Source organism: Lytechinus variegatus, chromosome 6 (assembly GCF_018143015.1).
Source record: "Lytechinus variegatus isolate NC3 chromosome 6, Lvar_3.0, whole genome shotgun sequence".
Taxonomy (NCBI): Eukaryota; Metazoa; Echinodermata; class Echinoidea; order Temnopleuroida; family Toxopneustidae; genus Lytechinus; species Lytechinus variegatus.
Window position 1 is genome coordinate 8,199,903 of NC_054745.1, and position 25,599 is coordinate 8,225,501.

General features: G+C 36.1%; 1 protein-coding gene across 4 annotated transcripts; it reads right to left on the reverse strand.

The window, feature by feature from the left end:
• Positions 1 to 125: 125 nt before the first annotated feature.
• Positions 126 to 23,369, reverse strand: LOC121416956 (metal cation symporter ZIP14-like). 4 transcript variants are annotated; one of them, XM_041610488.1, is made up of 11 exons: positions 22,951 to 23,367; positions 21,684 to 21,872; positions 14,512 to 14,535; positions 13,815 to 13,870; positions 13,551 to 13,664; positions 7,217 to 7,342; positions 5,300 to 5,479; positions 2,643 to 2,699; positions 1,738 to 2,050; positions 913 to 1,100; positions 126 to 549 (listed from the first exon to the last, which is right to left on the reverse strand). In XM_041610488.1, exons 2-11 carry the CDS (start codon positions 21,721 to 21,723, stop codon positions 400 to 402), a joined length of 1,248 nt encoding a protein of 415 aa, XP_041466422.1. In that variant the 5' UTR covers positions 21,724 to 21,872; positions 22,951 to 23,367; the 3' UTR covers positions 126 to 399. The 4 variants fall into 4 exon arrangements, with proteins under 4 accessions (XP_041466422.1, XP_041466420.1, XP_041466424.1 ...); XM_041610486.1 differs by having other exon boundaries at positions 13,551 to 13,870; positions 22,951 to 23,369; XM_041610490.1 differs by lacking the exons at positions 13,551 to 13,664; positions 13,815 to 13,870; positions 14,512 to 14,535; positions 21,684 to 21,872; positions 22,951 to 23,367 and adding an exon at positions 13,401 to 13,542.
• Positions 23,370 to 25,599: the final 2,230 nt, after the last annotated feature.

The window sequence follows — 25,599 nt, forward strand, 5'->3', positions numbered from 1 at the left end:
CAAATTTACATGATCTACATGTAGATGTATCACAAACAAATTACAGGTGTCATACAACATTACTACATTGTACATGCATCCAAAAGCACTTCCTCCAAAAATTTCATTCAAAGATACTGTATGAAGGGTATAAAAAATGCTTGAAATAACTTCTCTTGAATGCACATGTAAATCTTTGATAGGAAGAGAGATATGGTACACATTATGCATGAGAAACAAAAAAAATATATCTGCCCAAAATGTTGAGGCCATATTTTGAAGACTAGGATTTCGATAGCGAACAAGGCCTGGACCAACTAATCTGGTCGGGGCTACATGCATGCATGAAGGTTAGGCCTTGATCTCACCTACGTATATAGCTTGGACCAACATGTGTTCTAATTGAGACCATCTTTGAAGTTAGACCTGGATCTGGCCAGCAAACAAGGCCAGGATCAACATTAGACCAAACCCAGAAAGAAGTCCAGCGTTCTGAATGAAAAAGATCCTGAAGCTTCTCTGGTCCTCATCTGTTGGGTCTCCGCCTCCAACATTATTAATCTCGGGCAGCTAAAAGTGTAATAAGAGAAAATAAGATATGTAATCATCATTATCATCATCACCATCATCACCATCATAATCAACATCTTCACCATAATCATTGTCATCACCATCATTACCATCATCGTCATGATGATGATGATCATCATCATCACCAACATCATCATCATCATCACCATCATCATCATTATCACCGTCATCATCATCATCACCATTATCACCATCATCATCACCATTATCACCATCATCACCATCATCATCATCACCATCATCATCATCACCATCATCCTCACTACATATCATCATCATTATCATCATCATCATCACCAAATCTTCCTTGCCAAGTCGAAGTTGGCCATTATTTCTACTCACCATATCCACCAACGAAATATAAAGAAACATGCCGCCCGCCAGAGCAAAGATCCACTCGCTGGCGTGGAAATTCTCCCCAAGAACGATACCGAAGATGAGGCCCAAGTAGCACGTACACGCCGACAAGAAGTTTGCAAGGACGGCTTGCTTCACAGTCATCCCAGAGTTCAACAAGATGGCAAAGTCACCTGAAATAGTGTTGAAAAGAATTCACAATGTAATAGTGCCCATCCAGAAAGAACATTAAAGACTTTTTTAAACTGGTCACATTCAAGCACAATCCTATTAATCTCAGCTTTTCAAGAAACCCAAATTCCTGATTTTTCCCTGATGAAGTTGAAAAATGCCCTTATAATCATTTAAACCCATTCCCAGTTTCGCATATTTTCTATAAAGTTGTGATTTACAATATATTTTCAGTGTAAAAACAATGATTTAAAACAAATGTACATGTACCACCAGTCATTCAATGGATGTTAGTTTGATATGCAACAAGATATAACACTCTGACTGACTATCGTGCTTTTCACTTTTGGGATGATCAAAATGCCCTGATTTTTCCCTAATTTGAGGCATTTCCCCTGATTCGAGGTATTTTTCATCAAATTCCCTGACTGGAAAAAAAGTAAAATAATTTTCCCTGATGAGCTGGAAACCTTGTGAAAGCATGTCTGTAGGGTTTTGGTAAAGAGTTAAGGTGAATTGAACTAAATGTTTGAGGCTGCTTGTTTATCTGAAGCGCTGATTCTTTCCATTAAGGGAGGCTTCTTCTTGCGATAAAATATACTAAACACTTCTATCATGAAGCCCTAAATCATATCTCACCGAGCTCATGGGGAAATTCTTCGCAAATGACCGCAACCGACGTGCTAATCCCCTGGTAAACGGAATTCGTAAAGGACGCCCCGATCGCCAGCCCGTCGATAAAATTATGAAGGCCGTCACCAAAGATGATCATGTAGGCCACGGTGGCGATCATGTTCGTTCCATCGTATATCTGTGCGTGGGAGTGACCGTGGTGGCTGCCGTTGCCATGGGTGTGGCCATTGGGTTTGCCATGGTGATTGGTAAGGTTGGAATCAGGTCTCAGGTTGTCTTTCTCATTACTTCTGAGATAGACATCCCGGAGGGATGATGCCTGAGTGACAGAAAAAAAACAACAATGTGGTGTTACAATAAAAGGCATTTATATAGCGCCCTCTATCTACATATTTTCCATTCTGAGGCGCACAAGAAAATACATAGATAAAGAGAGTTTGGGGGTACATTAAGTGACATCGAAATCAATGAGTGACCTTTACTTGCAAAAAAACCCTGCTATTTGGGTTTACTAAAGTGTATTTCAAAGCTTCCTTATTAAGTTAGCATTTCCAAGTTAACCCTAAGTAGACGAGATTTTTTTTGTTTTTTCTCCGTGTGAAATCTAGCATGGTATTAGTGTGCAATGTAATCTACAAGTCTGTTTTTTTTCAGAAATCATTTTATTTTTTCAATATATGAACTATAATTCAATGAATTTGCATTTACATCTAACAAAATCAAGATTTAAAGCAATTTTGGGTAGGACATGCACTTGTTCAATGTTGGAAAATGTCAATCATCCCCCTCCCCACGGTTGTTTTAGGGCGAGGGAGAGGGCAATAGATTGTTGAAATGCAATATATAAAAAATATAATTTACGACAGATATCAAACATGCATCTATGACACTGTACATTACTATCCAATTACCTTTTTATCATCGCCCGATGGTGTAGAATAAAGCAAACCATTTCCTTCCTCTAAAGCCTACAAATGAGATGGAGACATAACATGCATGTAATATATTTCAACGAATACCATTTGAATAATTAGGCCTACACTCTTTATTTGTTTTATTTTATTTTTATATCACGATAAATTTATTCAAATTAAAACCGGTGACTCAATTGACATAACAGTATAAAAAACAAACAAATTCTACACATATTTTGTAGATTTGAAAAAGAATTTACACCCAACAGTGTTATATCACTTGCAGAAGATTATGATTGGAGCAAATTACTAAAATTTAAGTTTGGAAAATTATTTAATAATAGATTTAAACAATATAATTTCAAATTGGTGCATCGGATTTTGCCGTATAAAGAGAATTTTGTTTGATGGAGATGACTTGCAACCAAGGTAAACAAATTGAAACTCTAGATCATGTTTTGTTGCATTTTCCATGTCCACATGTGAATTTATTTTAGCAGAAACTACAGTATTTTCTTAAGATCCAGTTTAATGTGAATATTAAAATTAATGAGAAAACATTATTGATTGCCCACGATGCTGAAAATGAAAACATGGCTTTTCTGAATCTAATTTTGTTTTTTGCACAATATACGATTTATAGAGTCGATATGTTGGCTCAGTTCACTTAAAAAAAATCATTTATTTTTCTTTGTTGTCAGATTTCAAGAGAGAATTAGTCATTAATTTAAGATTAAGATTTCTTGAAAAGAGTAATAAGATTAAAAAAACAGAAAAACAGTACAATGAAATCAAAAGCCCGTGAGATGTGAAACTAATTGCATATTTGTATATCCTGTTTGTGCTTGTTTACTGATTTCAATGTAAAAGAGTAATAAGATAAAATAACAGAAAAAAGTACAATGAAATCAAACGGCTATGAAATGTGAAACTGATTGCATATATTGTATGTGTTTGATAACTGATTCTAATGTAATAAATACCTCTGATGAGGACCAAAAAAGAAATTGTTTCATTGTAGATGTATTGACATGGGAATTATAGGGAATTGCTAGGGCTCATTTTAATTTTTCCTATGCTTTTAGGGAGTATTGCTGTGCCCAAGTGTAACTTTTCCTTCATGAAATAGAAAAGTCAAATAAAAGTAAATTCATCACAATCGACAATCCAGTCAAACTGCACATCACAGAGTAAACGAGTGATTACGTTCGTAAGCAGTGCCGCTTTACAGTACATGTACTTACTTGACATTTAATTTTCAAATAGACGTTGGCATTTGGAAGCTAGGGAGGGTACATACATTTTTGGAAAGAAGAGATTAAAATTCCACACATTCGAACCCCCCCCACAAACACACATGTATATTAGAGGGGAAAGCGAGTCACCAATAATCTGAAAACTGAACAATATGTGAAATGGTATACAATTTTGATAGAAACTGAGGGAGTTAAAGAAAAGTTTGGGAAAAGCATGACTCTTATTATGTGTTTTTTCTTTTTCTTTTTTTTTGCCCTCCCTCCCTCCATTTATCTGCAGTTGCACTAAGAACATAAATCAAAATATTGCAATCACTATTGTATGAGATGTGGCTCAGTGGATGTCTCCGGACTGTGAGCCACGAGGTCCAGGTTCAAATCCCACCACAGCACTAGTGTCCTTTGGCAAGGCGTTCATCTACATTTGCCACTCTCGACCCAGGTTAGTAAATGGGTACCGGTAGGAAGAAATTCCTTGAATGCTCGATGCGCCCGATCAGGGTAGCCTTGCTATAAAAGCAGGGGTAGTAGTATGCAGCGCTTAGAAACATTTCTATAAAGCACTATATGAATGTTGCATATTATCATCATTATTATTATTATTTTAATGAAATGCTTCATAATTCCCTTATATTATGCAGGGGAGCAATTGCTTTAATGAACGCTCCCCAGATCTCTTTCTATTCCCATGCATAAATCATAAACAGAAATCAGTGCACTTAGAATTGCCAGTAGTAAGCCCCCATTCCATTCCACTCCTTGTTTTTATTTGGCAATAAGTCATAATTGACTATTTTTGCCACTCACTGTATAAAGAGTTGGGAAACAATTTAATTGAATAATATTATTTTCATTTTTTTTCCTATTTTTTTTTCTTCCCTTTTTTCAATCATTTTTTGTATATTCGTTCCTTTTTTTTCTATGAAAAAACGAACAAAACAAAACATTTAATACTATAAGGTCGTTGATCGATGATCTATGTGATATTATATGAAAGAAAATCATTCTAACAAGGGGGGGGGGGCTAACATTTTAACAGGTTTTCTGTATATACTCTGAATTCTCAGTGTACCAAGCATCATTTTTGATATATTTGTTTTTTTTCTTACAATTCAATTAATCTCAGTGGCCTAAGATAATTTTCTGGGGTTTATTGACCCATATACGTAAAGACAGAGGAAGAAAAGATTTATGAGATCAAGAAGTGATAAGATATGGAAAATGTTTTGTATCATAATTATGGACATAATGTACTTGTATCATGGCAGATATAGGGCTGTATAAAAATCATCACAAAAGAACTGCGTGTAGTATGTCAAAAGAACTGTTAAAAAATGACAGCCAACGCTCATGGTTAAGTTCAAAGACGGGTCAAAAATTTAAGATAGAATGACAAACCTCCCGACTTGCTCTTTTCTCCCGCTCCGCCTCCAGATCCTTTGCATCAGTCATCGCCATGGCCTCCGTTGGGGATGTGAATTTATAGCCTATTCTGTCTGGGTTAGAGTCTAAGTTGTGCATTGCCGTCACCACCATGCCCGATCTCCGTGATATATCAGAACTACTTCTCGATCTGGCCTATATAGAAGATGAATATCAAGAGTGTTTTAAGGACCTGTCTCATCATTCCATGCAAGCCTTGTGGGTGATTGCCCACAATTCACCCGCAAAAGATGTTTTGAGCATGGTCAAAACTTTTCTAAACTATATACCGGTAAATCAAACTTGCATGCGATTCTGCATGTGAGTTGAGTGCGAGATACTGTCAATGCGGTCGAAGGGCGGATAGCAAAATAAGTCATACGCAAGTAACACGCAGAGCTTGCACGGAACAACATGACAGGGCCTCTACATGTAGATACTAACACACTAAACAATACTAAATCCTACTACATGTATTTCCATTGACTTTGGACAGGGACTTTGTACATGAACCGGTATGGCGACAGGTTAAAATGAAATGTTGGAAGAGTTGCGATGATGAGATTGTTTTCGGCTTTTGGCAAAACTGCAGTCACAGGATCTGTGAAATGTCTAGATAAAAGGGGTTTGTAATTCCGAAGCTTGGTTAGTCCGAAATTGTAATGATTAACGAACCTTATTTTGTTTTCAGACGAACAAACCTTCGGAACAACGAACCTTATTTCGTTTTCGGATTAACAAACTTTCGGAACAACAAACCTTATTTCGTTTTAGGGTTATCAAATATTCGGAATAACGCCACAAATGTTCGGATTAACGAACCTTTTACGTTCTTGGATTAAGGAACATCGAGGTATAGGCAACTTACGTGTTTCGGAAATACAAACCTTCGGAATTACGAATTGTAACCATATTCATCGGCTTCTGAAAATATAGCACTGCGACGAACTATCAAATATATGGTATAGCGCCATATCAAGGGTGAATTGCCAATTTGTACACTCATAACATGGTCTACTTTCATTTAGTCTAATGCCATTCTGTCCAATATTTCGTCTAACAACCATTTGGTCCAATGACCATTCGGTCCAATCATCACTTCATCTAATCACCAGGAAGTCTATGACTATTTCATCTTCTAACCAGTTGGTCTAATATCCATTTTATTTTCTTTCATTTTGCCCAATTAACACTTAGTCCAACTACACCAAGTGGTATATGGACTAAATGGCTAATGGACCAACTGGTTATTAGACAAAATGATGAATGGACGAAATTGTCATTTAGACCATGTGGATAGTGGACGAACTGATGGTAGACCAAAATGATAGTCGATGATTTGGGAATTGGACGGATTGGCATTAGACCAGTTGAACATAGTCTTAAAATATATGTTTTCTCTACTATATGTACCTGCAATACAACAGAAAATAAACTTACCAGTAAATGTATTTGTATAGAGAAATTAAAATGTTTTGAGAGGAAAAGTAATTGTTTTGCTACTTGGTAACATTATTCTTGCGGTATAAATGTAGTGAGTAGTTGATTAGCATGTTATCATTCAAGTGGGTCTACATACTGTATGTATATTACTAGACTACACTAGCATTATGGGTCAGGAAACCGGCCGGGGGGCGTTTCATAAAGCTGTTGGTAAGATAAGAGCGACTTTAAGAACGACCGGTGATCCTTTCTTTTGCACTGAACCATCGCCTATGAATATATCATTTACCACAAGAATGGATCACCAGTCGTTCTTAAAGTTGCTCTTATCTTACGAACAGCTTTATGACACGGCCCCAGGTATGAGTAGTTGAGGACTCGAGATGGCGCTATCAGTTCGTATAGATCTGCTTTAAGTAGCATATGGGAAAGGACAACCAAGTTTCTCACCCTTCGTCTGCTGGCGATGATTTTGAGTAAGCGTTCCGTGTTGAAGAAGAGATAGATACCTCCCAAGACCACCATGTTCTTCCAGATGAAATCATGGCCGGCCTCGTCCAGGAAAATACCTTGAGACTGTAACAGGGTATTAAGAAGAGACAAAGGAAGTTGGTTAAAGGTGGAAGATAGACAGAGTTGGGTAAATGAAATCCAAGGTAGGATATAATTTTTAGGGGCAATTTTTTTTCCACATCGGGGTGATTGCAGAATTTGGGGGCTATTTCTTTTTTTTTGTGGTAAAAAGTTATTGTGCCAGAGTTAGCATAAACTTTCTAAGCAATCTTGAATATTGTTTGGAAAAGATCGTGGGGCGACTACAAATAATGGTCGCCCTTAAGTATTTACTTGGGGAAATTTTAGGGGCAATTTGGTCTGTCATGAGGGCAAATTCAGCTGCCGCCCTCATGTAGATCAAATGCTGGTATAAAACATAAACAAATCTGATTTTGATACTGTGTAAACATGTACCTGAAAATGGGTTCCAATCTTACCAATCACAGTATTACATATTTTTGACAATTTTTTCATCAAAGAAAAATATTGGCTTTAATTTGTTTTGCATTGTATTTTTAAAGGCTTTAAACTCTTTGTGCATTGGTCCATGAACCCCTCTTTGCTGAATTATTTTCAGGGAGGGAAACAATAAATTCTATGTTTGAGTGTGAAATGCGAAGCTTGCTTGGCACCGATTGTTCATTGGTGCGAAGTACATGCTGAAAGGGGTAAAATGGGGGGGGGGGGTTGGTGGGAATGAGACAGTAATTCTGATTATGAGATGCCAGATGTAATGTAGTCAACAATATTTTGTTTCCTTTATTTACTTTGCTCTGACAGTGCCCGATAGTTAGCAATCAAAGTATGTACATCTCTTTTTATGATTCACAGGAGGCCTTTATATTAGGTAACATCATTGCCTGATAACAGAAAAAAAAGGTTCAAATGCTGACCCTAGTCAGCCCCCAACAGAACATGGGCCTCTGAAAATACACATACATACAGTATGCACAAACCAAACTACATAGTTCTCTTTTATGTCATTGAAGTCAAATTAGGGGTACATGACATCGCATATTTGGGTATTGAGATTTTAAAACTAGCTGTAAAAACCATTTATGGTGATGTATTATCACCAATGAATAAACAACAAAAGATTATGAAACAAATATCTGGGAATGTTCTTCCCATCACGTATTGCTCAAAGTTTTATAGCCAAGCTTAAGTTATTAGAAAGTTCACAAAAGACCATTGTAGGTTAAACACAACATAAAGGTCATTGCCAGTTCTGGTAACGATCTCAAAATGACTTTTTACAGAATCCAATGTAATGACCACCCAAGTGTCTGTTTTCAATATAAAATATGTGCCAAAGGATTCTGGAAGAAATTGTGTAATTGCTGAGAAATAAGCAAAATAAGCGCGGATTCGGGCACTTCCGTCGGGTCTCTATTCCAGCAATACAATATACATTGTCCCACGTGTGCCTATCTGTGTTGGCGATCTTCAGTGTGATTGTTTTTCAGCTTACATGTAGATGTAATGATTTCACAAAGTTCAGTTTATGTAACTTTACCAGATCTAGATCAACGATGATATAGTAACCTTGGTTTTACAGACTTTCTCACGAAATCAGTGTTTCACTGCAACTAGTAATTTAGCTTTAATACAGCAATAATACCCTTTTCATAAACCCATCCTCCAATTAGCCGCCTAAGAGTAATGCGGATAATTCAATAAAAATTGCGTTCACAAACTCCGAAAATAATCCGCACTATTTTTACAAGCGCCCGTCCTGAAAAAGGCGGATAATCGTCATGACATCTGGACACACCCCCTCTGATGGGGTGGTGTTGGAAAAGGGTGACCTTGTGACCGCACCATGGCAATTATCTGCATTATTTGGAAATGCGTTCATAAACTCAAAATCTGGTCCCGATGCTGCTATTATGCGGATAATAGCAGCATCAAAATAATGCGGATAACTCTGGTCCTCCTCCGATTTTATGACCAAATTATGCTGCTGCTATTAGCCGCATAATTGGGTTTATGAAAGGGGTATTAGGCGGTGCCAATTAACCAGTAGCCTAATGACGCACTACATGTAAATATTAACCCGGCTTTGTAGCTCCAGCTGTGAAAGACCCTTGGTTGAGTGCAGCACAACGAAAAGTAAACTCTGGGTGAACTTCCCCTTTACATGCGGAAGACTCGGGGTTAGCTTTGAGTTTTAGAAGGCCGGCCGTGTGAAAGTATCTCTTCTCAAACAGATTTCGGAGACAGGAGGATATGTCATGTACACATTATTATAAATAACCTCTCATATTTGGGATGACAGATTTTATGATCTTTTCCTTGGGACCCTGTGAGCTGGAATGGAGAGTAATCAAATTTTAACGTGCAAATATAGTTTTATATCTGAGACATGAAAACCACAAATATTTACAATGTAACACGAGGCCATATAACCGAAGGCCTACTTCTTGGTGCGGGTCGAAAAGGAATAGCGGCCCAATTTGATATGAACTTGAAGCTTGTTATTATATTCAACAAATTCACAAATTTTACTGTTAAAAGCTACTGAAATCATTTGATATGATTTGCCAATAGTAAATTTGTTATGCATTTGTTGTATAATTGCAATAAATCTTTGACATGTCACCCTACATTTGAATGAACCTACATGTATTTTCTGGTATCTGAACAGTGTTGTAGCTACATGTACATGTAGATCATTCTTAATGCTGGGCAAAGTGCAGTGTGAACGGGTGAAGCGGAATGGGCGAGGCATTTACCAGCAAAGCATTAGCCCTCCTGCCCAAACAGCCAGAGGTCCAGGGTTTTTGGACTAATAGTGGATTAAAATCATCAAATTGAGGTGTAGATTTACGAACAAAAAACCTCAAAACCTTGTATAATTCAATGACTTATTAAATATAAATACCAGTTCTGGCAACGTCCTGAAAATGAGTTTGAACAGAATCCAATAAAATGACCTCCTAAGTGCTTGTATGGATAAAAAAATGAAATATTTTAATGTACCAATTGGCTCTGGGAAAAAAAATGTGTAATTTCTGAGAAGTGAGCAAAATAAGCACAGAATTCCATAAAATAAATGTTGGATATTTTTCCAAGCAATATTAATAGACTGTCCCACATATCCTTTTTTGTGGTACATGTACATGTAGTAATCACCAACATTATCAGTTTTCCGCTAAGATTTCATGAAATACAAATATGAGTTGACTCCAATGTCCCAGATCTAGATCTACATGTACATGTATGATAATATGTTGGTAAAGTAACCTTGATTTTAAAAGCTTTCTCATGAAATAGAGCATTGGACTCATAATCACAAGGTTGTGAGTTTGAATCCCTACTCTGCCATTGTCTCCACTCTGATAAAAAGGCCCGAACGTACATGTAATATCTTTTGTCTATGTGTACATGTACTATAAGGTCAGCCACTATGACTGATTAATCTAGACGTAAATATGTTTCCAAGGTAATTGGTTATACTAGATTGGCGTTTACCAGCAAAAAATGGTGTCCTGTCGAGTTGCTACAGGAGTTACCACAAACAGGAACGAAACAGTATGTAAACAGAAATACAGTAATTGTTTGCTGCTATTACTTTTCTTAACTTTGATTTAGAACGATTATTTGCATATTTCTCTACATAGATTTTGATTTCATTCTCCCTGACATTTCCATACAGGAATTCACCTACAGGTACATGTAAAAGTTTTAAACTTCAAACCAGAAACCCAATATTAATTTCAACCCCCAACACAGCTGTCTATAATGAGTCATAATGCCTGTTCCTGATGATCAAAAAATGATGCCAAGTACAAGCCTGAGCTTGGTTTCACAACGAAAGTCTGAAATTAAATACATTCTGCTATTAAAGTACTGTTGTGCAAATTGGTTATTTTGCTTTTTTCATGTCCATAAAACAGTGGAAAACATTGAGGCAAATAATAAATGCTACTACACCTGTTCAGTCAAATAATGTACACATTTTGATGTTCAGATTTCCCTAAACTGTTCTGTTTTAAACAACTCCCAAGAATGTTCTGTAATCTGATCACATGATATTCAGCGAATTGCACTATTACATCCAAAATGCACTATCCTGCGCTCTGACGCGGTGACGCCATATCAACAGTACTATCCTGCACTCTGACGTCAGAGTGCAGGATAGTGCGAGCCTGCGAGGTCTGGAATTATCTAGAATAATCTAGAATTTAGATCAAATAATAGCATTTGGGGCAACTCGGTAACATGGGTGATGGGGGGTTGTATAAAACAAACAATGCATTTTTGCACTAAATAATGAACTCTGTGCTCGACTAGAAATACCGCAATCGGTCCTGCGCACCTTGCTCTTCTCGCCCATCATTATTTGTACATTATCTAATTTCCCTCAAAATTCTCTAAAATATCAATTCTGAAATCCAAGTATTTCATAGCACTGTAGGCCTCAAATATTGATGTTTTAAGGACAAAGTCACTTTTCTATCTACAAGGCAAATTCCTATATCACAGCACAGAGAGGAGATACATGTATGCACATCAAGCATTACCTTGACCAGGGGGGTGCAGAAGGTGTGAGTCCAGGGGAACGTTTTCATTAAGTTTTATTCAACAGTTGCCATAGTAACAGTGCCTTTCAGCCAAACAGTATCAAGAAAAGACCACTTTTTTTTGGGGGGGGGAAGCAGAACTGCCTGACATCGGAATTGGTAATTTTTCTCTCTTTCCCCCAAAAGCACCCCCCCTAGAAAGAAAAGCTGGTGACGGCACTCCGCATACGTCGAGGCCAGTGAGAGGCTCATTGAGGCCAGCATTGTGTTCTAGTGGTGCTGACTCTCACCTTTGAAACGGAGGGTCGTGGGTTTGAATCCCAGCCATGGCGGGATTTCCTGCAGCAATAAAATTGATCCACATTGTGCTGCACTCAACCCAGGTGAGGTGGAAAGGGTACCTGGCAGGATTGATCTCCTGTGCACACAGAACAGCTTTTAGAAGCTGGAGCAACAGCCCGGGTAATACATAGTTCGCCATGGACTAGGCAATTACATAATCAGTGGCTGATAAATGCAATACTAAAACATGTTATCAGGCGCCCATCCACCCCTCCCCCATAAAATAAAACAAATAAATACATTTCCAAAAAATTAATAAAACAAGAAGCCAAAGTAATTTTCGGGATCTTTACACTGTAAAAACGCTGAAAAATTTTCATACAATTTTTATACATCATTCTTTTATAGGAATCTTAATTACAGTAGTTGTCTAAACAAGTGTTTAAAATCTTAAACAACAGAGTTTCATTTTTCAACATTCCATTCTCAATAAATTAAGTATGGTTGTTAAAACTGTTAAACAACTACTGTCAGGTTCACATAGTAAACAGCATTGAATACAATTTTCAACAACACTCTTACTATGTAAATGTGGAGCGTTGTGGCCCAGAGGATAAGTCTTCTGACTTTGAAACAGAGGGTTGTGGTTTTGATTCCCAGTCAAGGCGTAATTTCTTTCAGTAAGAAAATTATCCACATTGTGCTGCACTCAACCCAGGTGAGGTAAATGGGTACCTGGCTGGAATTTATTCCTTGAAATGCCACCGTGCTGTAAAAGGCTGCGGTGCTAAAGCCAGGGTAATAATATCCACCTAAGCGGATAGGCAGGTCTCAACATTAGCAGCGGCCCGGGGCAACCAAAAATGGGAATAGGGCCACCAAAATTCTGCAAAAGCCCACACTTGGTGGTCCAGTTTGGGCTACCAAAGTTTTGATAAATCATGTTTTCTATTGTTTTAGGGCCACCAAATTTGCCTTGCAGGCCACCAAGAATGTGAAATTGATAATTTTGGTAAACCATCTGGGCCACCAAGAAAAAAGGTTAGTGTGGAGCCTTGGCATAGGGACGCATATGGCAGTGATATGCGCTATATTGCATGTTGGTATTATTATGTACTTACCTCTGGAATGAGACTAAGTAAAGCGTTGCCTGCGAGCGTCCCTACGGCGAGGGATACTAGATACATGATGACATTCTTATACATCCTCTTGTCCATAAGAGGAATTACCCACACCCCGGCAAAGGCTCCCATATTGATAATTGTACTTACCTCTGGAATGAGACTAAGTAAAGCGTTTCCTGCGAGCGTCCCTACAGCGAGGGATACTAGATACATGATGACATTCTTATACATCCTCTTGTCCATAAGAGGGATTACCCACACCCCAGCAAAGGCTCCCATATTGATAATTGTACTTACCTCTGGAATGAGACTAAGTAAAGCGTTTCCTGCGAGCGTCCCTACGGCGAGGGATACTAGATACATGATGACATTCTTATACATCCTCTTGTCCATAAGAGGGATTACCCACACCCCGGCAAAGGCTCCCATATTGATAATTGTACTTACCTCTGGAATGAGACTAAGTAAAGCGTTTCCTGCGAGCGTCCCTACGGCGAGGGATACTAGATACATGATGACATTCTTATACATCCTCTTGTCCATAAGAGGGATCACCCACACCCCGGCAAAGGCTCCCATATTGATGATTGTCACGAAGAGGAAGCCATAACCCCATACTGAAAAGAAAAACGAGAAAAAAATGTTGCAATTGCGTTAATAATTCATTAAGTTAGTATTTAGGTTTTGTAATATAAAGCGCTTAGAGAAATTTTAATAGGCACTATAATCATTCATATTAGTATTATTTTATCATTAATATTGCTGATTTTTTTTTCTATTCATTTTTATTATAGTTAATAATGAGATGGATATCATCTTGCAATATATCTCCAATTTATTATAATAATAGCACTGAGGCTAAATACTGAAAAGAAAAAATAAGGGGGGAATGATTTTGCTGATTATTATTTTGTTTGTTTGAATACAAACTTACATTATCTTGCAATGTATCTCCAATTTAGTATTGTCATTGAATTGTATTCTAACTTTCATAATTGTTAGTTTTGGATGATCATTATTCTTAGTATTATTATTATAGCATCATCATAAGAAGTATTATCAATTTTTTGCTATCATTCTCATTGACATAAATTATCATTATTATCATTACTATTATCATTATGATGAATACTACATGTATTATCATTTATTACTATTTATCATTACTCTTGCCATTATCTTCATCATTATCATTAATACTTTTATTATTTTGACTATGATTATATTATAATAAATATTAATTTGGAATAGTATATACCTTGAGCCGATGGCACTTTTGTACCTGTTTAACAAAGAAACAAAATATAAGAGAGAAATTGAAACAGATTTAGTGGAAATAATTAAGTCACAGAGAAAGAAAAAATCATGAAATCAACATCATAGAATATCATAGAATAAGTGGATTTTGAGTGAATGACTAGAATTGTTTGATTGGTTAAGATTGAACGATTAATATGTGCCTGATAAACTGATCATTTGCAGACTGATAAGATTGTTGAATAGTCAGGCCCGTATTCTGAAGTCGGGTTTAACTTAAACTCAGGTTTAAAGTTGTGGTTTAAGTATGGATAGCCAATCGTTACATAAATTACTAACAGTAGAGATATCATATATCAGCTAATTTGGCTCTCAAATCATTCATAATTGTCTTGGAAGTGTAAATAGATGATTGTCTTCACCGTCGATGAATCAGGAAAGAGCACAGTAAACATAAGAAACATACAACTTAATAAAAATTTTGACACTTTTGGCTTGCCATAATTTTAGCACAGAGTTAGACCATGGTCTAAGTTAAACCCAGGGTGACCAGACGTCCCGTATTTTGCTCCTGTGTCCCGGCGTCCCGACAAACCCTTCCCGGGACGCCTATTTGTCCCGTATTTCAGAATATTGAACAAAATGTAGTTAATACATTTAAAAGTGACGAATTTTCATTAAATAACCAACGACGAAGCAGGGACAACAATTAATTCGATAACTGTAAACTTTTGCAAGTTCTGCGGTGATTTCTTGCTAACACAATTCATTGCAAACGAACTGGCCTCCTGCCTATGTGTGGCAGGCTACTAGCTAGGCATGTAGGATCGAAGCGAATTCTCAATGGTGAAAACAATCTCACATGATAAACAGTTTTTCCACCAAAATAATCACAAAATTGGCGGGAAATTTTTATAATTATACTATGGATTCTCAGATTAATGATTTGGAGATGTAATCGGAGGAACAAGTTATTGACTTTTTATAGATCTAGTTGTTTCAGCTTTCGTTTTGAGTCTTGGTGTGCACGATGCGACGATGTTTCATCTAATTTTTAAGTTTGACAATATTTTTCACTTTGAAATTTTATTCATTTCTAAAACATTTTATTTTTTAAATTTTAAAAATACATTTTAAAAAACACCAAATAAAATTATGATTTTTATTAGATGATTGATTTTTTTTGTTTACTTGAAGTTTGGACTTTTCCCTTTTTCTTTCATTTATGTATACCCTATCCTTTCTGCTTGCCCTTTTTTGTTCCATCTATCTTTATTTCCAATACCATACTTTATCCGTATTATTTATTATTTAATTATCTGTGTTATTGTTTGAATATTTTTTGTGACTTTATTACCTTGTGAATACATCGCAATTGGGCCGCGATGATGTCTTGATTTTTATTAATAAACCATTTATCTATTTCCTATATTCCTTTCCTAGACATTTTCTTTTCTCTCTCTCTTTGTTCATTTTTCCTTCTTTCTCTTACTTTCCTTCTTTATTAAATATCCTTTTTTATTTCCTTCATCCTTTCTTTCCTTATAATTACCTTGGCTTCCTTTTCCCTTCCACTCTTTCTTATTTTCTTTATTTTTCCCCCTTCTCATTCTTTTCCCTTATTCTTTGTTTCTTTCTTTATTTTGTTTCTTTCTTTCCCTTCCTTCCTTCCTTCCAGTTTTCTTCTTTCTTTCTTTCTTTCTTTCAAAGAATGAAGGAAACATGTTTATTTTCTTCATTATTTCTTTCCTTATTCTTGTTCTTACCTTTTCTCCTTTATTTTGTCTTTCGATCAGACATTTATTCATCTTCCCTTCCTTTCTCTTTCTTTCTTGTTCTTTTTTTCTTTCTATATTCATTTCAAAGAATGACGGAAACCTTTTTTTATCTCTTTTATTATTTCTTTCATCCTCCTTTTATTCTAACTTTCTGTTATTTTTTCTGTTTTCTTTTATTTCATATTCTTTCCTTCTCAATCATCTCTTTTCTTTCTCTCCTTCATTCTTTTGTTCACCTTCCCTTCCATTTCTTTATATTTTTTTCACAAGTCTATAACACTTTGTGTGGGGCTTCTTTGTTGATCTTCGTTTGACAATTGTCCCGTATTTCATTTTGTGAAATCTGGTCACCCTGTTTAAACCTGACTTCAGAATACGGGCCATAGTTGACTAATTGGAGTTATTTGATAGAATGCCTGATTTGAATACTTGATTTCTCTTTGCCTGATCAATGTATTCATTATTTGGAGATAGTGTGGAATGAACGTCTGATTTATTGATAACTTGTGAATCATCTAGTGGAATCCATGATTAAATTATACTTGGAAATAAACTTGCCGCAAAATTGCATGTTATTCACTGAGGGCAGATACATGTATATGTATGGCGCACTGGGCAAAATTTGTAAAAAGCTGCAAGCTAACAAAGCGACTGAGCACAAATTTGGGCATTTTTATTACAAAACTCTAATTATGTGATAGATTTTGACAAAATATCCAAAAAATACATGTATGTAAATGTAGTTAATAGCACATTTCACCTACATGTACATTTATCACTTTCCTTTTTTTTCTTGTCTAGGATTTTTTTTTTTTGAGGGGGGGGGGGGGGTCAAGCAACCCAAGCCTCCCCCCATCATAATCTACAGTGTACGCAACTGTTCATGCCTACTATACATGTATGTGGTGATGATATTGACCATTTTCAATAAATGACAGACACATTTTCATCAAAAGATTCTTACATGTACCTTAACCAATCCTTTTTTAAAGGTCAAGTCCACCTCAGAAAAATGTTGATTTGAATCAATAGAGAAAAATCAGACAAGCACAATGCTGAAAAATCGGATGTAAAATAAGAAAGTTATGACACTTCAAAGTTTCGCTTATTTTCAACAAAATAGTTATATAAATGAGCCAGTTACATCCAAATGAGAGAGTCAATGATGTCACTCACTCACTATGTCTTTTGTTTTTTATTGTTTGAATTATACAATATTTCAATTTTTACGAATTTGACAATTAGGACCTCCTTGCCTGAAGCACAACATGTTACATGTAGAACAATAGAATTCCACGTATTCAGGGAGGAATGAAACTTCATTTCACATGACAATGACGAGAAAATAAAAATATTTCATATTTCATATAATAAAATACAAAAGAAATAGTGAGTGAGTGATGTCATCAACTCTCTCATTTGGATGTAACTGGCTCGTTCATACATGTATAACTATTTTGTTGAAAATAAGGAAAACTTTCAAATGCCATAACTTTCTTCTTTTACATCCGATTTTGATGAAATTTTCAGTGTTATGCTTGATGAATTTTTCTTTTTTTTATTGTTGGGGTGGACTTGTCCTTTAAAGAAATCTTGCATTTAAGGTAGGCCTACTTATGAGGTAAGATGTTAAATGTAGGTTTAAAAGTATATATGCTATCAAACTGTGTCAGCTTGTTATAAAGTTGACAAATGAATTATGATTTATGCACAATTTTTAATGATACATCGATGTATTCCCATAAAACGTGGGTCATGTCCAAATCACAAGTTTACAAGTTAATTGCATGTGTGCCAGATAGTATGAAAGTCACATTATTTTGTGGCCTGAAGAAGCATGAGGGAAAATACCGCAAAGGGCACAGCCCCAGTCCTTAATTTTTTACAATCTTTTTCAAGTAGAACTTTGTAATATCATTAAATGTGTAATGCAAACTATAAAAACAGAAGTGCTGAAACAGCAATACTGTAGCATAATAGACTCTATTTTCTTTAAAGGTCAAGTTCACCCAAGAAAAATGTTGATTTGAATAAGTAGAGAAAAATCAAATTAGCATAATGCTGAAAATCTCATCCAAATCGGATGTAAAACAAGAAAGTTATGACACTTTGATGTTTCACTTATTTTTTACAGTTTACTCAGTGACATAAAAATGAGACAGTCAATGATGTCCCTCACTCACATACTGTATTTCTTTTGTTTTTTTTCTTGTTTGAATTCAATACAATATTTCATATTTTTACAGATTTGACGAAAAGGATAACTTTCATACTTAACCATAAACTGCAGTAATAAAACAATGTTAATTCCCCTTGTTCAGGGAGGAATTAATGTTTGTTTCACTTGACAGAGGAGAAAATTAGAATATTTCATATTTCATGTAATGAAATACAAAAGAAATAGTGAGTGGATGATGCCATCAGTCTCCTCATTTGCATACCAACCAGGATATTTGCATATTACATGTAAGTGAAACTTCAAAATGTCATAAGTTTCTTATTTTACCTCCGATTTTGATGAAATTCTCAGTGTTATGCTTGTTGGATTTTTTCTCTTTTTATTCAAATCAACTTTTTTGTTAGGGTGGACTTGTCCTTTAAACACCTACATGTTTGTGAAAAAAGGAAATACAAGGACCATAAGAAAAGCTTTTTATGCGCATAGAGTAAATTCTGGTATAGTAATAAAGATAACATCTCAGTGATGTGACGGTATGTGATGACCTATGTGAAGAAAAGAATTACTATTAGAAAAGTTTTTATGGGCATATCCTAGCACAGGTAGTAACAATGATAACACCTTCAGTAATGTGACGGTAGACCTTAGTGAAGACCTACATGAGTATTATAAGAAAAGATTTTATGGGCATATGTTCTACATGTAGCACAGATTATGATAACACCTCAGTAATGATGGTAGGGCTTAATTAGCATGATTACACGTACTGAAAGATACACCAACGAGCTTGAAGATAACTATACAGTATGTAATATACACAAGGGTACATGGATTCTAATAAACATTTGCACTGGTTACCAGTTTAAGAAAAAAGAATTTCTTACAAAGTTGCATTGTTAGTTTCATAAAATGGCACCAGAATACCTAGAGCTATAATACTTATCACCACATCGGCCACATTACAGACTCGTTCCAGTAAAGACAATTCATTTTTACACATTCCTAGAGTTGTTTCAAATAAGGGGGGGGGGCAGCCCGGGAGCTACTGTAGCTTTGATTTTTGCAGTCCAAAATTATGGAACAAATAAGACAATTCATCTAATAGATAATGTACTTTGTTGAAAAGACATTTGAAAACAAAATATTTTTTGTTGTAGTGTATTGTAATATTTGAGAGTAATTTGTAAAGCACATAGGAGAATTTTGATTGATTACCGGTATGCGCTATAAGCACTAATTCATATCATTATTATCATTCTAGTTTTTTAGGTGCTATCTTATTAAAAACTAAATAAGAACAACTTTTTTATTTGAGTTAAATTTCCTCTTTAACACAAATCAAGAGCATAACTTATGATACATGCAGAGCCTTTACTGCAACTACTGGCATTTCTCTTTAAATCTAATACCAGTAACAAGTATTACCATTGATTTACCAGTACTAATTTCAATTTCAGGGGTACTAACAGGTACAATCAATGTACTACCAGCAGAAAATGAACAATGAATAGGAAATACATTCCAGTTCAGTAAAGCTGATTAAAAAAGTTTTACATTAGGTGACATTGTCAACTTTATAAAACAAATAATAATGTCATCTTGCACAATCTTTGTAATTTGAATCCTTCAAAAGAATGAATTAAATCATCAAAGCTCATGCAAGATAAAATCAGGGGTGTGAGTGGTCACAAAAAAAAAGATCGGAAAAAAAGCCGCAGAGCGTTGAAAAAGTCTGAAATAGAAAGAACTCCCATACTTTTGTATGTACAGAGGAACTAAAATAAGCTGAAAATCAAAACCAAAAAATATATGAAATCAGCTAAAAAGCTGAACTATCACACCCTTGTAAAATGATTGTGATGACTTTTCAATAGTCAATAGTCAATAGATCTTCAAGTGAAAAGTCATCTGTGACAATTTGTTTTTCTAAACCTGGTAGCTGTATATTTTGAAGTTTACCTGATGTTTTGAATAAACAGGAAACAACATTAACTTTGTTAAATCATTTTTTTAAAGGCCAGTACTGAATCTATTTACATGAACTTGTAATTAAATCAATCAAACTAAAAAACCAAGGGTTTTATTTACATATCAGTTTACTAATTAATCATGAATGCCATCAGTATACAGACTTGAATAAATCAAATTTATTCAAGTCTATTTGTGACCCATTTTTTACCTGATGGTAGTAGAGGTCTGTAACCCCATAAGATAAATCTAAGTTTTAATCATTTTTCTTGTAACTGCAGGGTGTTCAAATATATAAAGTACATGATGTGTGTAAAATGTGTCATGGATCTTGAATATCAAGCTTAGATTTTCTGACATACAGTAGCAGCAGACAATGGCTCAATATCTCTGTTGTATTTAATTTTTAACATTATTCATATCCAAACTATCCCAAATTAATAATTACCCGACCTCTTTTCAAACCCTGTTTCATTGAGAAATTACGTAAAGCCGTTGTTAGCTGCCAAGTAATGAATTGTTAATGACTCCGTATTGAACTATGATATACGTATCCACTAACATATGTACAACTCAATTACCCATATTCTGAACTTGGGTTTATAAAAGTCAGGTTTCAAGTTGTGGTTTAAGTATGGATAGCAAATTGTAAATCATGATATCATATTCAGCTCATTTGGCTCTCAAATCATTCATAACTGTCCAGGAAGGAATTCATGCACTACCCCACTTGTTCACTGCTACCATCCTGCCTGTGGTGAATCTACAGGTAGGACTATGGTATGCCAATGTTGTACAGAGAACACACTTCAACAATTCATTAAAATATCACTTTTGTGACCAAAATTACTAATTTTCATACAGTTGCAATTTATTTTTCATTAGTAACTTGGGAATAATTTTTGTATTCACCAGAGCACTCAAAAACTTGAATTATGGGCATACTTTTTGTGTACGCCCTCTATTGGTGGAAAGTAATATGGCAAGAAAATTTTCATTTTTTATCTCTATTTTAAATTAAGAAAAAAATGATTTAAAGAATCAAATTGAAATAAAAGCCAAGTAGTGTGAATAATAGGTGTAATGAAAACTGTCAGTGTAAAAAAGTTAAGCATTTGCCCCAAAGAAAAAGACAAAATAAGCCAAACATTGCCAGCCTTATTTTGCCGCACATGGAGATATAACTGAGAACAAGGTTATATATATTATAACCTTGTTCATTGAATAAGTGCACTACCCCAGACTCACCTGGTAAAGAAGTTGCTGTTGAATTAGCTTCATCAATCATTTTGATAGTCGCCTCTAGTCCCTTCCTCTAAAAAAAAATCTCACGTAATCCCAAACTCAGGTCTGAAAAGTGTAGATATGAGGAAACAGATAGTAGCGAACTGCGGCTACAGGTAGAGTGGCAGTCTGGCAGACCCTAATGGGATGATGCTGTTGAAAAAGAGATAGTAATTTTGATAATAATGTTTGGGGTCTCATTACATTTTTATACCACTTTTCTTAAAAAAGTGCAAAGTGCACACACATACAGTTTACACAGAAAATATTTACAGTGAAAAAAACACAAATGCCAATACGAACTTGCAAATGACTGAAGATTAAAAATTTTACTCTTCACTCGCATTTACAAATGTACGTGTAGATCTATCAATGAAATGTACATTATCATCAATACAGTGAAAGTGAAAGAAATCAATTCTCCTATTTAACAACCAACCATGATCAAATCACGAAGAAATCGGTAGTAATACCATACATACAAAGGAAAGGCAGTCTGTATCTTCATGATCTTGAAAGCAATCACAGAGATGCCAAGTTCAAAGATTTTCTGTGAATCTGATTGAGATCACAGACATTGTGTACAATGTTATATGGGGATAGGCTGTGATAGTTGCCGTGAGACAGAGATTTGAGGGGATGAACAGGAGTCCAAAAAGCTTGGTAGCTCTGCAATCAACAGGATCAAATAAAGAATCAGTTTGTATAATGATTGTATCCTCCACTGTGTCCATGTGAGATTCTTGAACTACATACATGTACTTGATTAATTTTAATGCCTTAGGCCTAACCTCTATTTTTTAAAAGGAAAGCTCAACCTGCAAAAAGATTACAATAGCACAAAATAATGGCAAATCACTGAGTGAAAGACTTTGATTCTTTTGAGAAAATCCATTGAAGATTAGATTTCTAAATTAGAGTGGTATTTTTTTACAACAAACTTCGTCAGCTCAGGCCCTTTCATTACCGATACTAGTACTTACTAGTAGTACATGAAGATGGAGTTGAGTGTAGCCAGATCCCAGGATTTTTACTATCTAGAAGCCTCCTGCCTAGTTGAGTGATCATATGATGATTAACATTCATTTTTATTTTTTTGATAAAAAGTGCAAGATCTAGACAATCTAGCTACATGACTAAAGACAACAAGGGCTAAACTAATGTTTCCTACATTCATGACATTAAAAATACAGTGTAGGCAGGATGAGACATACATATTCATAATACATACTAATATTCTAGCTGAATGTAAGACGAAGAGTAATGATTCACCGCCAGGCCTGTCGGCGTAGTTTGATGATTCGTTCCGCTATGCTCAGCTCAGCCCTGTCTGGAGTTGGAAAGCAAATGAATGCAACATGGGTATACTGCTGACACGTCACTGCGCCCCGCCGCTAATCCCGGCACAAAACCGCAGCAACAGACCGTGAAGAAGAAGACAAAAAAGAGGGCGACGTGGCACTTCAACTTGAAGTTTGTGTTTACCAATACCCACAAAAGATTAGCGAACTGGGCAAATGACTCTCCGCATCGGCATCACCAACACCAATCATGAAAGGCATAAGATCACGGTAAATACTGACGTAAGCCGGGTACTTCTGATTGAGGTAATTTATAATTATTACCGGCTTCGCAGTACCGGCAAATGATATAGATACACGTTTGTGTACGTATTGCGTCATTGACTGAATTAAGAAGCAAGTTATGAACAGCCATTGTTTATTTCGGGTATTTGGATTGCCAATCTAAGCATCATGTCTATGGGTTAAGATTTTTACTTAAAAACATATAAAAAATTTGTTTAAAAGCAAATTTAGCGCTCAAAAGTATTGTTTCTGGGTTTTTAAATACATTATTAGTTTTCAATTAATACTTTAATGGTCAAACATCATTTTTATTATTTTTATTTTACAGGTCTCCAGAATCGGCAATACGGAATGTCTGCTCAATTTCAGTCCTTATCTGAGGTACGAAAGTGCTATCGACATCTCGATGATGACTTTATGGGTTTATGTCAACATATGGCATGCATAATGAGAAACTTATCTCTCCAAATCGACAAAAAGTTGAATGTCGACATGGCGAGAAACAGTGGCCAAGTCGATTTGAAAAAAGTTAAAGTTGCGAGATACGTTAACATAGCCAAGTCGACAAACAAAACGTTTTTAAGCTAGCTTAAAATTCGCTTGGCGATTCGTTGTTCAATCCTCTCGCCAATGACTCAAAAACATACAAGTATAGCTCAAAAGTCTGGGGCCACTTTTTCCCCAAACCATGTACAAAAACGTGAAAATTACCAAACGATTGCAATTTTTTTATACAGTCAGCCCCCCCCCCCCACTTTGAAAAGCGTTCCGCGGCCCCTGAACGTTGCATGGCAACCATTGTCTACATGGTAGCTATGAAGTGGCAGCCGCTATCCGAAATACTACCATTACAAATCACATATAGGCTAAAAGAGATTAAATACCAGCTACAGCATGGGGGCACCAGGATTTTTAAGGTCATGGGGGCCCGGGGGGGGGGGGGTGGTGGGCGGTGTCCTGATGTCATCGATCTCCGCTTTTATATTTGATTCTTGACTTTGGAGGGTGTCTGGAAAACGAAGACCGAAGACCGGGGACACGTATCACACTCGTGTGAAAGCGTTTGTAGTTCACGCACGAAGCGTGTACAAAGCAGTGCAAAGTGTGTACAAAACACGTGCGCGGGTTAGAATGGACTTTGGACCTTGCCCCCTACACATGTTCTCCCATTGACATAACGCATGTCCCCGGTCTTCGATCTTCGTTTTCCAGACCTGTTGTTGGGTGTCTGGAAAACGAAGACAGAAGACCGGGGCCATCGCATCCGTCTAGCTAAAATAAACCATTATTATATTCAGATCAAATTCAGGCCCTTATAAAAAAAATTGAATGGTATACCATTGACTACCATTCATCATACACCATTGATATACCATTGGAATACCATTCGCACAGCACCCACCATACACCAATGGTATACCATTGAAGAATCAATGGTATACCATTCAAACTAATTTAAATAATTGGGACGTTACTATTACCATATTCATGAGCACCATTTACCATTCATATACCATTGATCAAACACCATTCACCATTGATCTACCATATGGCCACTATAGACAGGTTTACCATTGACCACCATTCACCATTCAGCCACCATTCACTGGCCTACCATTTACCATTCAGCCACCATTCACTGGACACCATTGGCCTACCAATTGCCTTACACCATTCACCATACACCATTCGCCTACCATTGACCATACACCATACACCATTCATGTACCATTCACCATTCGCGTACCATTCACTGTACACCATTCGCGTATCATTCACCGTACACCATTCGCGTACCATTCAACGTACACCATTCGTGAACCATTCATCGCTCACCATTCAACTACCATTCGCCGTACACCGTTCACCATTGATTGACCATTCACTTTACACCATTCTACCATACACCGTACACCATTGACCTACCATTTACAGTACACCATTGGCCTACCATACACCATTGAACTACTATTCACCGTACACCGTAGGCTTACCATACACCATTGGCTTACCATACACTGTACACCATTGACCTACCATTTACCATACAATACTGTCATACCATAGACTCTATACTATTAGTCAACCATTCAAATAACACCATTGGTCATACACTATGAACAAAGATGTGCAATGTATAGTAAGCCAATAAAGTACAGTGAATGGTAGACCAATGGTGAACAGCATATCTCTGGGGTTAATGGTAGGCTTAATAATTGAATAAGTATACACAAGAAAAAAAATGAAAGCAGTTATTTCAAGAACGTCATTAAAATGTTTTTACTATAAGAAGT

Bases quoted from the DNA above. Each gene is read 5' to 3' on its own strand.
- LOC121416956 (XM_041610486.1), bottom strand. From the start codon at position 21,723: ATGATTGATGAAGCTAATTCAACAGCAACTTCTTTACCAG. The intron at 5,480-7,216 runs GTGAGAAACTTG...TCTTCTATATAG, and splicing joins TCATCGCCAGCAGACGAAGG to GCCAGATCGAGAAGTAGTTC. The intron at 2,051-2,642 runs GTAATTGGATAG...TCTGTCACTCAG, and splicing joins CATCGGGCGATGATAAAAAG to GCATCATCCCTCCGGGATGT.